Raw genomic sequence first — 16,056 nt, 5'->3', positions numbered from 1 at the left:
TTTAAACTACATTTGGAGATTTCTGAGGGTGTTTAACTCCAAAACTCTTTGACTAAGATCCTCTTTTAAATAACAAGAGTCCTAGCCATGTGGCTCAGTTGACTAGGTGTCCTCCCATAAACCGAAAGGTTGCTGGTTCAATTCCTTGTAAGGCACATGCCCGGTTTGCCGGCTTGATCCCCAGTAGGGGATGTGCAGCAGGCAGCAAATCCATATTCTGCTGTAATATCTGTTTTTCTTTCTCCCTCTTTCTTCCTCTTTCTCTAAAAAAAAAATCAGTAAAAAGAACAGGAGATACATTTGTTCTTCATGGGGAGACAAATTTTATAGCTACAGAAATGAAAGAAAAGGTGTGTTAGAAAAAAGTCGATTATGAAAGAAAAGATGTGTTAGAAAAAAGTCAATTATGAAAAGGGAATCAAGAAGTAGAGTGAAGCCAAAACCAGTTTGGCTCAGTGGATAGAGCATCGGCCTGCGGACTGGAGGGTCCCAGGTTCGATTCCGGTCAGGGGCATGTACCTTGGTTGCGGGCACATCCCCAGTAGGGGGTGTGCAGGAGGCAGCTGATCGGTGTTTCTCTCTCATCGATGTTTCTAACTCTCTATCCCTCTCTCTTCCTCTCTGTAAAAAATCAATAAAATATATTAAAAAAAAAAAAAAGAAGAAGTAGAGTGAAGAGGGGGTGAAATCTTCAAGTTCTCAGTGCAAGGTCCTCAAATCATTTCTTAGGTCTCAGCTCTTAAGCATTTGATATATATCAGTCTGTGTTTAAGAGAGCAAAATATGGAAGCTTTCCCTTTTTGTTTAGACTTGATTATGTGATCCAAATTATATATAATTCTTTTAATAATTTAAAATACAGTTGACTAATGTTATGCTCATGACCTTTTTGGCAATTGTTGACTAAGTTCATAAACTTTATTTTTAGTCATGAAAATGTTTATATAATTGCATGAGAGTGAAAAAGGGATAAAAATTGTCTGCCTCTCAGTTTCCTCTACTTATTACACACACACACACACACACACACACACACAACAACAACAACAACAATAACCACATCAAATATACTAATGTGTATCATCCAAACTTACACTAATTTTGATTTCACAAAGGGTAAACTAAAAGGAGACTTGGAGATATTCCACAAAGCTGACTTTTTGTTTCACAAATAAGTTAAAAACAGACAACTATAAATAAGTGAAATATTAACAAAAAGAGACTATTATAAATTACACTATTTGGAAAGGTATATCAAAAATTAGTGTTTAAGAACTGATGTATCCTAATCATAAAAAATCTAATCTACTAGGTAGTCTTTCACTGTTAATTTAAATGCTTTAGGAGTAGACAAATAAGGTTTGAAAGAACGAGAATTCATAAAATAACTTTATATAATACACCATTATAAAAGTGAAAATCTATCTTCAAACATCAGGCTACAAAATAGCTGAATATTTCTCTCCCACTAACAAGTATGTCTTAAATTATGCAAAATAAATGAAAAATCAGTAGCAATTACATCATATTTATGATGTGTTTTATTCACAACTTAAATTTACTGTCATAATAAATACAAGTAGAAAACATTACATAAAAGCTATGGTACAAAAAATTCTGAAATAACTCCCCATCCCTCTCCCCCTATTACCTATGTCTTTGTATAATCTCTTGAGTATGAGTAGAAACTGAATATGTTGAGACATCACTCCCATAATTATGTTATATGACAAAACTAAGATTATCCTGGGTAGGCCTGACCTAATCAAGTGAGCCCTTTAATAGCAGTTCTCTCCACGTGGCTTCGGAAGAGGTCAGAAGTATTAGAAGGACTGAATGCATCATTGCTGCCTAGAAGATGATCAGGGCCACACAAGAAGGGATATAGTTGGCCTCTAGAAGCTTAGAGCAAATGCCGACTGACAGCAAGAAAACGGAGGCCTCATACAGTCACAAGAAACAAGATTTTGCCACCAATAAGAATGAGCTTGGAAGATTTGTTTTATTTTATTTTACCAGAGCAGCTAGATGAGAACTAAGTCCAGCCAGCATCTTGAGTTCAGCCTGATGGGTATCCTGAATGGAGAATCTAGCCAGGCTCTTGATCTAGCTGATAAATGGGTGTTATTTTAAGTTGATAAGTTTGTAGTAATATGTTACAGACCAATAAGAAAACTGAAACAATAGGTAAGTACAAATTCTGACACCCCCCCCCCCCCAAAAAAAAACACAATTCAGTACTCATCCAATTTGTTATTTTCAATATTTATATGAACAGTGGTATTTGCATTTTTGTAGCCGTTGATCTACTAATTATTACAATTATAAATACAACTCAAACCATTCCTTTTTTTAAAAAGAGAGGGAGAGATAGAAACATCAATGATGAGAGGGAAACATTGACTGGCTGCCTCCTGCACGCCCCCTACTGGGGATCGAGCCCAGAACCTGTACATGTGTCCTAACCAGAAATCAAACTGTGACCTTCTGGTTCATAGGCCGATGCTCAACCACTGAACCATACCGGCCAGGCTCAAACCATTCAGTCCTGCAGTTTCAGGGACTGAAACCAGCTTTGATTTCTAAAACTTACAGTGCCTTTTGGGGCATCAGCCTTAATCCATTTTTCAAGATTGCTTCCTTGATTCATGAGCCCTGAAACACAAAATGCATGAAGTTATATCTTGAGTGACAATAGCAATATTTGACTAAACAAATCCTAACAATATGTCTTTAAAATCAAAATGCTTTGGAACAGCAAAAAATCTTAGTTGTGATAAGAGTTGGGAAAGGGTTACAAAGGTTACCTGGGCTTAATCCCTCCTTTCATTTTCTCAGAACAACTCTAAAAGGCAAGCTACTATATTTTATTTGTATTTTTTTGCACGCAAGTTTAAAAAAGAGCTTTACATGAGCACAATTGACCAAATAAATGACATGTATATAAAGTATGAAATGTATTTTAGAATATGTAAAAAACCTGTGAAACCATTTCTTCAATCAAGATAATGAACATATCTATCATACCTACAAGTTTTCTTGTGCCCCTTAGTAACTTTTCCCTCCTGTGCCTCCCTTGCCTGTTACCTCCAGATCCCTCTACCTCTATCCCTCAGCAATCACAACAGATTAGTTCATTTTCTTAAATTTTAATAAATGGAATCATACAGTATGCACACTTTATTAAAATCTGGGTTCTTTTACTCAGCATAATTATTTTGAAGTTCATTCCCATTGTAGGAAGTGTTAGGTAGTTTCCTCACACACAGGGCGATCAGTACTTTGCTGAATGGGCCCCCCTTACAGCTGCCTACTCTCTGGAACTCTCCTGTGAACTCCAGCAGCCCTGGTCACCTTAGATCAAGCATATCCAACTCTCGGCCCCCGGGCCACATGCCTCGTTTATTTGGCCCACGTTAGCCTTTGAGTTTGGCATGCTTGCCCTACATGCTCAGCTCAGTCCCCTCCTCTGGGGAGTCTGTTGGCTCTGCCTCTTACCCCTCTGTGCCCTGCAGCCTGGAAATTCTCTCAAGGTTATAGGCTGTGGCAATCATAGAGCTCACTGGTTCCTTTCCCATCTCAATTCTTGTAGTTCTATGGTTGTTTTTTTTCTCACCATCAAGGTAATTAAGTTGTTACACCACCTCTGGCACTCCATTACAATTCTGTCCTTAAGAACCCAGTCAAATCTGAACTGAGGAGCTGTAAATATACTATTTCAATTCATCATATAAATGTTCTTTGTTAAATCCAAGCACACAAATCAGGCAATCCTTTTCTTTAGTATAGTTTTTTTCCTTTGTTGGTACCATATAATGTTCTCAGCTGATGAAAAGGTGCTTTGTACTATTCAATCTTTGTGTTAAGTGCTTCTTTGATACAAATTCTTCTCTGAATTATTGCATCTCCTATTTAATCTGAGCCATAATCTTATTTATGTCTTAGAGGTCACTGTATCTGTCCCAGAACACAGCTGAGTATTCAATGACTTCCTCTAGAGTTTTTCCTTCTACTTCTCTTGCTATATTTTCAATACCATTATGACTCCCGTTAGTAAATCCTTGTGTTAGAAGCTACTCTTTCCCCCTAACTTCATCATTAAGGGGTTCAGCTCTGTCAATTTGAATTTGTTCTTTTTATGCCTGTGCTGCATTCAGCAGGTCAGGATTTTGAGGTACCTGCACCCAGTAGTCTTTCTATAATACCAAATTTCTTTTTCCTAGTGATTCAAATAAACATAGAGGGAAGAACAGAAAATCTTGAACATTGGTTCTCTATATTATTTTTTTACACTATTTAGCATCAATAGGTAAAGCATAAAAAATAGTAAGGTTTTCCCAAATATCTATGATTTTTTCCCTTATATATTATTTGTCACCTTCCTAATAATGCATTTTCTTGCTTATGGAGAGAGAAGCCAATCTGCCTATTTCCTTCTGCAGCAGCAGAGGCCACGCATGGTGCTGCTGCTACAACAAAATGAGCACACAAGCGATTTTAGTTTAGAGACAATACTAAAAAAAATAAGGTGATTTACAAAATTCCACGTAGGTTCCTTAAAATAGCTTTCTCTAACTTGCCAAACAGTAATTTACTAAAAGCCTTTCATACTTTGACCTGAATCTGTGGAGACTCTACTCTAATTTGTAAAGTTTATAAATCCCTTCCTTAAAAAATCTTATAACACATATTGGAACTTGGGGTTGCAAAAACCTTGTTCTTTATTTAAATGCCTTTGCCAATGAAAATCAGACAATGTTTATTTGACCAAGAAATGGAAAATGCCCACCCTATCCCCACATGGTCTGGCTTCCATTAAATGGGGAGAAAAGTTTCTCCTTAGGACATTTTTAAACTCTAGCATTTGCACTCTAAATTTGCTCTGTCCAAATCTACCCAAATATATAAATCTCCAAATTTATTTATTTCCTCAAATGCCTAGTTGAGAAGCATTAGCCATGAAGCCTGAATGTGCCTGATCTAATCAGCACTGGCTGTGGATAAAGATAGGGCTCTGAGGAATAATTTGCATAATTTAGTTCTCTGGTTTAAAATAAGTTTGAAAAGCTTCTTGACTGAGATGAGCTTTTGCACCCTCTTCCCCAAATCCTATAACAGACTTTGTTTATTTACATCTTTTTGGTTCAGAGGGATAATTCTGGTGCTGCCTTATTAGCCCCAGAATAAACTTCAGTGCATCATAGTTGGAGGATTCCCTCTTTTACAGTATCAACTCTACTGACCACCCACAATGGGAAGCCCCATGCTAAGTATTTCAGGGAGGGTCAAAAGATGTAAAAAGACATGTTAGCACCCTTAAAAAGCTTACCAGCTGGCTAGAAAAATAAATCATGCACTTCTAAAACAACATGAAAATAATTATGCTGAAATTTAATTATTTTAATGCATGTATTTCACAAACAAAACCTCTAATACCACACACAGTTCCATAACCAGTATCTTAATGTTGTAAACATTGTTTAACTGTTTACAGTTCTCTCGACAGAAATGCAAACCAAGATACCTTGACAACAAATCTTTACTGGCAAAATATTTTTGAGCTAGTTTTAATGGTGCCTATCATTGTATTTTTCTCTCAATTACTTGAAATAATAACAAAGATAATCATACTCTAGGTTTTGAGCAAGTATACAATTAACCAATTTTGCCCAAGAAATATTCTTGGAGAGATGTTTTCTTCCTCAAATCTTCTATGTCTAATCCCAGCTGCTGAATTTTTCATTTCATACATTATAGTTTTCAGTTCTATTTCTAGAAATTCAATTTTGGTCTTTTTTATATTTTCCATGTCTTAACTTTATTCCAACATGTGGAATATAGTTATAACTTTTATTTTCCTTCTCTGCTAATGCTAACATCTGTGTCTATTCTGGGTGGGTTTCAATTGATATTCTATTCATTATGGGTCATGTTTTCTTGCCTCTGCGTGTCTGATAACCTTTGATTGGATGCCAGACCTTGTGAATTTTATTTTGTTGGGCGCTAAATATTTTTGTATTCCTGTAAATCTTTAGCTTTGTTCAAGGATGCAGTTAAGTTACTTGGTAATAGTTTAAGCCTTTCATCTCTTGCTTTTATAATTTGTTAGGCAGTGGAGGGGTGCTCAGTCTAGGGTTGTTTCCTCTCTCTAATGCTCCATGAGTTATAATTTTTTTTTCCAGTCTGGCAAGTACAGCAGGCATTATTCCGGACCTGTGTAAGCACCAGGTTCTATTCCCTCTGGTATTCTGTCCTGTGAACTATAGCTTTCTTAGTCTCTGTGGACTCTTCGCAATTCAGGGAGTCTGCTGAGTTCCATAATAGATGCCTTTTCCCTCTGTACTCACCATAGCCTGGAGATTCTCGAGGCAGTTAGGAGGCGCTTATTTTGTTTCCTATCTCTCAGTGATCACTCTCTTTCATTTACTAATATCTAGTGTCTTGAAAACTGTTTTTCATGTATTTTGTCTATTTAAAAAATTGTGGTGTTGTTTTAGATAGAAGGGTAAATAAGTCCTTTTTATTCCGCTTCTTGCCTGGAAGACTTCATTTTTTTCTCTCTCTCTCTCTTCCCCTCCCTCCCTTCCTCCATCATGCTCTACTTGTTCTTACTCTAACGCCCTTAAAAAAAATTTTTTTTATTGACTGATTTTAGGCAGAGAGGGGAAGGGAGAGAGAGAGAGAGAAAAAAAAAGAGAAACATCAACTTGTTGTTCCACTTATTTATGCATTCATTGGTTGATTCTTATGCCTTAACCAGTATCGAACCTGTAACCTTGACGTGTACAGACAACGTTCCAACTAACTGAGCTACCCAGCAAGGGCTCTCTTTAACTTTTTATTTTGAAATAATTAAAGACTCCTAAGAAGTTTCAAAAAGAGTATAAAGAGGTGCACTCATTAGCCAGTTCTCCCAATGGTGACATCCTATCTAATAATAGACAAATATGCAAATTGACCATACCTCCAACACACCCACAAGCCACGCCCATCATCCAATCAGAGCGAGTATGCAAATTAATCCAAACCAAGATGGCTACAGCCACAGAGAGCAAGGTTTCCTAGGTAATAGAAGAAGCCAAGCTTTCCGCCTGCCCTTGCCAGGCCTAAGCCTCCACTCAAGCTACAAAGTTTCAATAATAGAAGGTAAACAAATTCAAACAAATGGCGGCAGAATGGAGCTTGAGAGAGCAGGCCAGGGTTGCCGGCAGCAACAGGGGAAGCAAAGCTTTCCGCACACCCTGGCGGGGCCCACCCACTTAAGGCAACAAAGTTTCAATTATAACCCCAACACAAATGGCTGCCGGCCTCAGAGGGAGCCCCAGGCTTGGCTTGGCTCCACTCCAGGCTGCAAAGTTTCAATTGTAGAAGGAAAATAAATTCCAGATACCAGGGCCTCCGCTTGGGTTACCAGGGGGCGTGGCCGGCCTCCAAACCACCACAGGCCCCTCGCTCAGGCCGCCCCACACCCCAAGGGAAACCCCACCTGATCCGGGACGCCCTTCAGGGCAAACCAGCTGGCCCCCACCCCTGTACCAGGCCTCTATCCTATCTAATAAAAGAGTAATATGCAGACTGATCATCACTGCAACACACAATATAGCTGCCCCCATGTGGTCAAAGATCCTGCCCCCATGTGGACACAAGATGGCCACCACAGATGGCCAGCAGGAGAGGGCAGTTGGGAGGCACCCGGCCTGCAAGGGAGGGCAGTTGAGAAGGACCAGGCCTGCAAGGGAGGGCAGTTGAGAGGGACCAGGCCTGCAAGGGAGGGCAGTTGGAGGTGATCAACCATTCAGGAGAGGGCAGTTAGGAATGACCAGGCTGGCAGAGGAGGGAAGTTGGGGGCAAACAGGCTGGCAGCGGAGTGGTTAGGGGGTGATCAGGCTGGCAGCAGAAGTGGTTAGGGGCAATCAGGAAGGCGGTTAGGGGCAATCAGGAAGGCAGGCAGGCAAGCAGTTGGGAGCCAGCAGTCCTGGATTGTGAGAGGGATGTCCGACTGCCCATTCAGTGGGATCGGGCCTAAACGGGCAGTCGGACATCCCTCAAGGGGTCCCAGATTGGAGAGGGTACAGGCTGGGCTGAGGGACAACCCCCCTCCGTGCACGAATTTCATGCACCAGGCCTCTAGTCCTATCTAATAAAAGAGTAACATGCAAATTGACCATCACTCCAAGACACAAGATGGCCGCCCCCATGTGGTTAATGATTGCTGCCCCCATGTGGACACAAGATGGCTGCCACAAGATGGCCGGCAGGGGAGGGCAGCTGTGGGCAATCAGGCCAGCAGGGGAGGGAAGTTAGGGGTGGCCGGGCCAGCAGAAGAGGGCAGTTGGGGGAGACCAGACCAGCAGAGGAGGGCAGTTGGGAGGGACCAGGCCTGCAAGGGAGGGCAGTTAGGGGGACCAGACCTATAGGGGAGGGCAGTTGGGGAGACCACGCCTGAAGGGTAGGACAGTTGGGGGGACCCAGGCCTGCAGTGGAGGGTAGTTGGGGGGGACCAGGCCAGCAGTGGAGGGCAGTTGGGGGGGACCAGGCCTGCAGGGGAGGGCACTTGGGGGGAGGACCAGGCCTGCAGGGGAGGACAGTTGGGGGCAATCAGGCTGGCAGGGGAGTGGTTAGGGGGTGATCAGGCTGGCAGGCAGAAGCGGTTAGGGGCAATCAGGCAGGCAGGCGAGCAGTTGGGAGCCAGAAGTCCTGGATTGTGAGAGGGATGTCCAACTGCCTGGGCATCCCTCGAGAGGTTCCAGATTGGAGAGGGTACAGGCTGGGCTGAGGGATACACACACCCCCATGCACAAATTTCGTGCACTGGGCCTCTCGTTTTATATAACCATAGTAATTATCAAAACCAGGTAATTGGTTGGCAAAATATAATTAATTGGACTACAGACCTTACTCCAATTTCAGCATTTTTTGCATACTCACTTTTTTGTATGTTTTAGGTATACCTTATGACATTTTATCACATGTATAGATTCATATAACCATCATTATAATCAAAATACTATCACCACTAAGAAAGTCCCTTATGACATGTCTTTATAGTCTTATCCTCCCTCTTCTTCCCTAATCTTTGGCAACTACTTATCTGTTCTCCATTTTTATAGTTTTTTCATTTCAAGAATCTCTATGTATAAAAGCCTAATATGCAAACTGTCCCCTTGGGAGTTTGACCAACAAGGAGTTCAATCTCTCACTATGATGCACACTGACCACCAGAGGGCAGACACTCAATGCAGGAGCTGCCGGGACGCACCTTGGTCATTTACAGAGAAATGGCACCACGGACCTGGCAGACACAAAGCAACACTCGGCTTCCCACAAGTGGGACACAGGCCCTACCACCACCCTCAAGCTATAGCCCACTAAATGACATCTGATGCTGCCGAGACCCCATGGTGCAAAATGCAGCCCACAGCCCAGCCCGAAATGGTGGCTGTGGGCACAGGGTAATGATGTCACATAGCAACGTCCAGCTTCCTCTCCCTAGTGACTAGCCGCCTTGCAGTTTCTTCAGCCCAGGAACACGACTTGCATTATAGCCAGGTGCAAACATTTCACACTTTAACCAAATGTCTGTGAAGCATTTTCCTGTGCCTCATCTCATTTGATCCTCACAGAAGTCCTGGAGTAGGTAGATAGGAGACTCAGTGGAATCCTATTTTCTTTTCATTAGCTGGAAAACGGAGATTTAGAAAGCTTAGAAATTTGACCCGACTGAAAAGAAGAAATGGTGGACTTTGAAAATGACTTCAGGTTTTCTCACTGTGCAGAATATAGTCAAACACTGCTGCAGTTAAATATTTTACCCTTTGTTCTCTCTGCGTGATCTACAGTAATAATCTGCTTCATGTGATATTTACTTCTGAGTTGCTAATAATTACCTGAAAGAGAATTGGGCTGGAAAAAGTTTAGCTAAATCAGAAAGCAGGTCTAATTAAGCAAGTTTATCTATATACACTGAGTGGCCAGATTATTATGATCGCTGAACGCATAATAATCTGGCCACTCAGTGTGTGTGTGTGTGTGTGTGTGTGTGTGTGTGTGTGTGTGTGTGTGTATTAGAGGCCCGGTGCATGAATTCGTGCATGGGTGGGGTCTGACCAGCCTGGCCAAGGAGAGTGGACATGGGCAGTTGGCCGGCCTGCCTGCTGGTCGAACTCCTGATCAAGGGGACAATTTGCATATTAGCCTTTTATTATATAGGATATACACTGAGTGGCCAGATTATTATGCGTTCAGAGATCATAAAAATCTGGCCACTCAGTGTATATAAAGCTCTCGCTGGCGCCAATCGCACGCATGTGTTTCCATCTGCCATTGTTGATCCTGAATTTGGTTGACACTTCTATTATAGAGAAAGGGCGAATAGCGATATTAAAATATTCCTTCTAATTAATTTCCTCTCAATGTGCATGAATTCGTGCACTGGGCCTCTAGTGTTATATAAATGAAATCATTCAGTATGTAACATTTTGAGATTGACTTTTTCACTCAGCGTCATTCCCTTAAATTTCATCCAAGTTGTATATATCAATAAATTATTCCTTTTTATTGTTGAACAGTTGTCCATTATATAAACATACCACTGTTTGTTTAACCATTTACTGGTAGAAGCATATTTCAATCATTTTTAGCTTTGGCTATTACAAATAAAGCTATGAATATTTGTGTAAAGGTTTTTATGCAAACATTGTTTCATTCCTCCAAGATAAATGCCCAGGATTGTAATCGCTAGGTCATATGATAGTTTCACGTTTAGTTTTTTAACAAACTGACAAACTGAATGCTAGAGTGGCTATATCTCTTTACATTCCCAATGACAATGCAGGAGAGACCCAATCTCTTCACATCCTTGCCAGCATTTGGTATTATTTGTATTTTTCATTTTAGCCATTCTACTATGTAGGTAGTAGTATCGCATTCTGTTTTTAATTAGCACTTCACTAATGGCTAGTGTGTTGAACATGTTTTTATTTGCCATCATATATCGTCTGTTGCTGTGTTGTTTATTAAATTTTACACAATTACACTTTTATGTGCACAAATCATTTTTAGTTCACAACTGGGAAGAGTTCATTCAGGGTATGATTTGGCTGTGGTTCAGTATTTCATGAATGACCAAAATAAATACAAAACCAAAACCAAACAAACAAAACTCCAGGCATTACAAACAGAATTGAAATGCTCTATGTTTGGTGCATGTTCTTTGGTCTCTTGTCTAGTGGTCAGCAAACCATAGCCAAATTTGGCCTGAGGTCTGTTTTTTTATGGTCAAAGAGGTAAGACTGACTTTTACATTTTTAAATGGCTATAAAAAAAACAAAAGAATATGTAACAGAAACCATATGTAGCCTTCAAAATGTAACATATTTACTATCTGGCCTTACATATAAAGTCTGCAGATGAGTAGAAGCAAAACCTGTCCTTTTTTTGGGTAAATGTTAACAAAGTTGATGTTTAATTATCTATGATACTCCCAGGATCTTATACTTTACAAAATGCTGGGGAAACAAAAACACCATAAAAGCATGAATGACTGAAAACAGTTCCTACATTAACTCTCTGTCGAAGTATTTTTAAGCAGCCATGAGTCGACAGCATTCTTCATTCTATTACTAAATTCCATCTAAGTCATCCTGAAGTACATCTATCTACATGACTGACAAATCCATGTTCTATAAGCTTAGAGAAAACCAAACTTCAGAATATTCTTTAAAATATATATATTTCTACAAGTCGTATCAAAAGACTGGATTATTTTCCCACTTGGAGAGAAAAAAGTTTCTCTAGATCTTGTAAGTGCCATCCTCTGGGCATAATCCCATTTCAACCTCTTTTCTAACCCACAAACCAGTTTTCCATCATAAATCATGATGCCATAAATGTATAACTATTCCAACTAAAAACTAGCTGAATGAGAAATCTCTTCTAATTTGATTTTGATCCTAAATGAATTTATTTTTATATGGTTTACATTTAGTTTGACTAAAATAAAGTAAAACCAGTAGTACCACCTTCTCTATTATGTCTATGACAAATAACAATCATTTGGCTGGCAATACGCTTTCTAATAATCTCTAAACACCTAAATTGGGAGCTTAAAGAGAAAAGAACTTTGGACTTCTAGTCAAGATAGGTAAACACGGTACTTGCCTCTTTCCACAACCACATCAAAATTACAACTAAACTACAAAACAACCATTATTCAGAACGCCTGTAATCAAGCTGAATTGAAGTCCTACAACTACGGAATTAAAGAAGCAGCTATATTGAGACTGGTAAGAGGGGCAGAGACAAAGATGGGCTGGTCCCACACCCACGTGTGGCAGATAAAAATCAGGAGGGATATCTAGGCTGTGACCACGTTGAAGCACCACCACCCAACCAACTCCAAAAGCAACACACTCAAGGGATGGACTCAGGGGGCACCAGAGCCATGCTGATGTAAGCCCTATTCTGTGTGGTGTGCCCCAGCATAGCTGATCCACTACGGTGGTAGGAGGTCAGTGGTCAGAGCCAGTCCTTACAGCTGATTGGCCTGGATAAATACCTTCCACTGACATGTCAACAGCAATCAAGGCTCATCTACAACAGGAGGTACACCTCAAGTACCCAGCCTGGGTGATCGGGGAGGCTGTGCCACTGGATCCTACAAGACACCTACTACATTAGGCCACTCTATCACGCGTAGGAGACATAGCAGCTCTATCTAACACACAGAAACAAACACAGGGAGGCTGCTAAAATGAGGAAATGAAGAAGCATGGCCCAAATGAAAGAATAGAACAAACTCCAGAAAAGAGAACTAAACAAAATGGAGACAAGCAATCGACTAGATGAAGAGATCAAAACACTGGTTATAAGGACACTCAGTTAATTGAGAATCTCAATAGCATAAATAAGAATCAGTCAGAAATGAAGAATACACTAACTGAAATAAAGAGTAATTTATAGGGAATCAACAGTAAAGTAGATGAAGCTGAGAATCAAACCAGCAATTTGGAATATAAGGAAGCAAACAATACCCACTCAGAACAGCAAAAAGAAAAAAGGATTAAAAAAGTGAGGATAGTGTAAGGAGCCTCTAGGACAACTTTAAACATACCAACATTCACATCATGGGGGTGCCAGAAGAAGAGATAGAGCAAAACATTGAAAACCTATTTGAAAAAATAATGACTGAAAACTTCCCAAACTTGGTGAAGGAAATAGACATACAAGTCAAGAAAGCAAAGACAGTTCCAAACAAGATGAATCCAAAGAGGCCTATACCAAGACACATCATAATTAAAAAGCAAAAGGTTAAAACAGAGAGAGAATCTTTAAAGCAGCAAGAGAAAACCTACAAGGGAGCTCCCATAAGATCTTAAACCAGACTGTAAGCTGATTTCTCAAAAGAAACTTTGCAGGTCAGAAGGGACTGGCAAGAAATATTCCAAGTGATGAAAAACAAGGATCTACAACCAAGATTACTCTACCCTGCAAAGCTATCATTTAGAATCCAAGAGCAGATAAAGAACTTCCCAGAAAAGAAAAAGCTAAAGGAGTTCATCATCACCAAACCAGCATTATACGAAACTAGAGGCACGATGCACGAAAATTTGTGCAAGAGTAGGCCTTCCTTCCCCCCAGCTGCCGGCACTGGCTTCCCTCCTGCACCCAGGACCCGGGCTTCCCTCTCCGGCTGCCAGAAGGCACCCAAGACCCTCGGGCCACCCGCAGGCACCCAGGACCTGGCTGGCTTCCCTCCAGCCTTGGCTTCGTCAGGAAAGATGTCCGGAATGACATCTGAAAGACGTCTGGTCTGATTAGATTATTATCCTTTTATGATTATAGATGTTAAAGGGTCTTTTTTAAGAAGATAAAAAATACAACAATAAAATGGTAATAAATACATATCTATCAACAAGTGAACCTAAAAACAAAATAAACAAGCAAAACAGAAACAGACCACAGATACAGAGAACATTTTGACGGTTGCCAGATGGAATTGGCAAAAAAAGGTGAAAGGATTAAGAAGTAAAAGTTGGTTGTTACAGAATAGTCATGGGAATGTAAAGTACAGCATAGGGAATATAGTCAATAATATTCGAATACTATAGTATATGGTGTCAGGTGCAAGATTTATTGGGATGATCACTTAAGTTAAGTAATGCCTAATCACTGGGATATACACCTGAAATTAATATAATAATGTATGGCAACTGTAATTGAAAATAAAAAATGATTTAAAAGACTTTGTACCACAGGCATTTTTTGGGGCTTGGAATTTCACAGTGAGATTTCATATCTAAGTTGATGAACAAAGTTTAAAACCTAACAGAGATGTCAGCTTCCTAGATATATCTTACCTACCAGTAAACCTACCTACCTACCATGCACCATCAGTTGAATTTGCCATATATGGATAGAGAAGAAAGTTAGAACCAAGAACTTATAAGAATTAGAGAATGCATCCCAAAGAATACACACGTACATCTTTTTAGTAGGAAAATATTTTAGCCTGAGAGTCCCAGGCTTTCTTTTGAATCAAAATAGCATATAATACTTGTAAATCATACGATGTATCTTATTTACCAGTGACAGCAGCAGCAAGAGAAACCAGGAAGCAGGAAATCAAATAAAACTACAGGGCTGAACATCAAACCCTGTGGGAAGCCTGAGCCCTCAGGATAAACTTTATGGCATGGCTTCTTGCAGAAGTCATGCTACAGATACAAATCCAGACCTCTTAGCAGAGAGGGTATTTCCATTGCTATGCTTCATAGGCTCTGTAAGAAAGACCCAGATGAGATAAGTTCAGCTGCCTATAATAATTCACATGTAAAGCTTCCATTATTTCCAAAATTGGGTTTCAGATTGAAAATACCCACAGAAAAAGCAATCAGCCCTAATTTTCTAGGCCTCTTAAAACATTCCATTCACTTGATAAGTAAGGTCTGTGGCCTTTTGGGCACCAAACAGTTTTAGAATCAAAATGAATTATGAAAGTTTCTCTAAATCCAATCACTTGTTCATACAGCTCTCTCCAAAACAAGACTGCTCTGTATTTATCTGAGGTCCTTCTGTACTATCACTCTAACGGATTGAATCTAATATCCGTGACAACCTACAGATCCATCTGAGGCCCAACTGCATAGTATATCATTTGCTACTCTAAAAAAGAAGTCTGCTGATCAGTACCTAGAATCTTGCACTATGAACAGGAAATAAAATTTATTCTGCAATTTGAACCTTCCTGGTTTAAGAAGTAGGGCTAGAGTGTAAGGCATAATAACAAATAACACACAAAAAGAACTAAATAGGCTGAGAAGCTTCATGATAACCAATGAGATAAGCATGCATTTTCCTCATAGCATCCATTTATCTATTTCTTCAGCCAAAATTTGTTGAAGGTTAATTTACATGTTGAATTTAACAGATCATTGTGGAGTCCAGGCCACTGAATCTTTCTCCTGAATTACTGCAGTAACCTGCTGCTAATTAGCTTTTTGTTCATTCCACCATTGTCTTCTCTTAGCTTTCTCCACTCAACATTCTTTCTAATATACAGATCTGACTATGTGAACCCCAGATTAAAACCTTTCACTGTCTTGGCAATGCATTTTGCATAAAATTCAAATCAGCCCTATGTGATCTGACCCCCTTCCCAACTCCCCAGCCTCCTTTTATGCCACTCTTCCACTTACTGTCTGTACTCTAGCTACATTGGGCTGCTCTCATTTTCTTAAACTCACAGTGCTAGTCTAATTTAGATGTGTCACCTACATGCTCTTACAGTACCCTGTACATAACTCTATTGCAATATTTTCCCACTTTATTGTATTCACTGATTTGTTTTGCCTCTCTAGAATATAAGTTCCTCTGATGGCAGACAGACCATACCTTGTCAGCTTTGCACTCCTAGTTTCTCATAGTGCCTGACTCAATAAATGCTTGTTGCATGATTGACTAACCAAGCGAAGGAAAATACAGAAGACAACAGGAGGAAGAGCTAGACTAGGGAAAGATACCGTTTATTTTTAAATATATTAAGTTGTTGGTTTAGCA

The 16,056-nt window shown here is 40.0% G+C and overlaps 1 protein-coding gene across 2 annotated transcripts in view; it reads right to left on the bottom strand.

The window, feature by feature from the left end:
• Positions 1-2,227: 2,227 nt before the first annotated feature.
• FAM185A (family with sequence similarity 185 member A) overlaps positions 2,228-16,056 on the bottom strand; it is a 55,117-nt gene continuing 41,288 nt past the window's right edge. For both annotated transcript variants that reach the window (XM_008151317.3, XM_054726387.1), the window contains one exon: positions 2,228-2,655. In XM_008151317.3, the coding sequence (XP_008149539.2) occupies positions 2,543-2,655 (113 nt within the window). In that variant the 3' untranslated portion in view covers positions 2,228-2,542. The remainder of the gene's footprint in view (positions 2,656-16,056) is intronic.

Source organism: Eptesicus fuscus, chromosome 14 (genome assembly GCF_027574615.1).
Source record: "Eptesicus fuscus isolate TK198812 chromosome 14, DD_ASM_mEF_20220401, whole genome shotgun sequence".
In the NCBI taxonomy this organism is placed as follows: Eukaryota; Metazoa; Chordata; class Mammalia; order Chiroptera; family Vespertilionidae; genus Eptesicus; species Eptesicus fuscus.
Note: the sequence above shows the minus strand (reverse complement) of the source record. Positions and strands in the feature narration are given on the sequence as shown.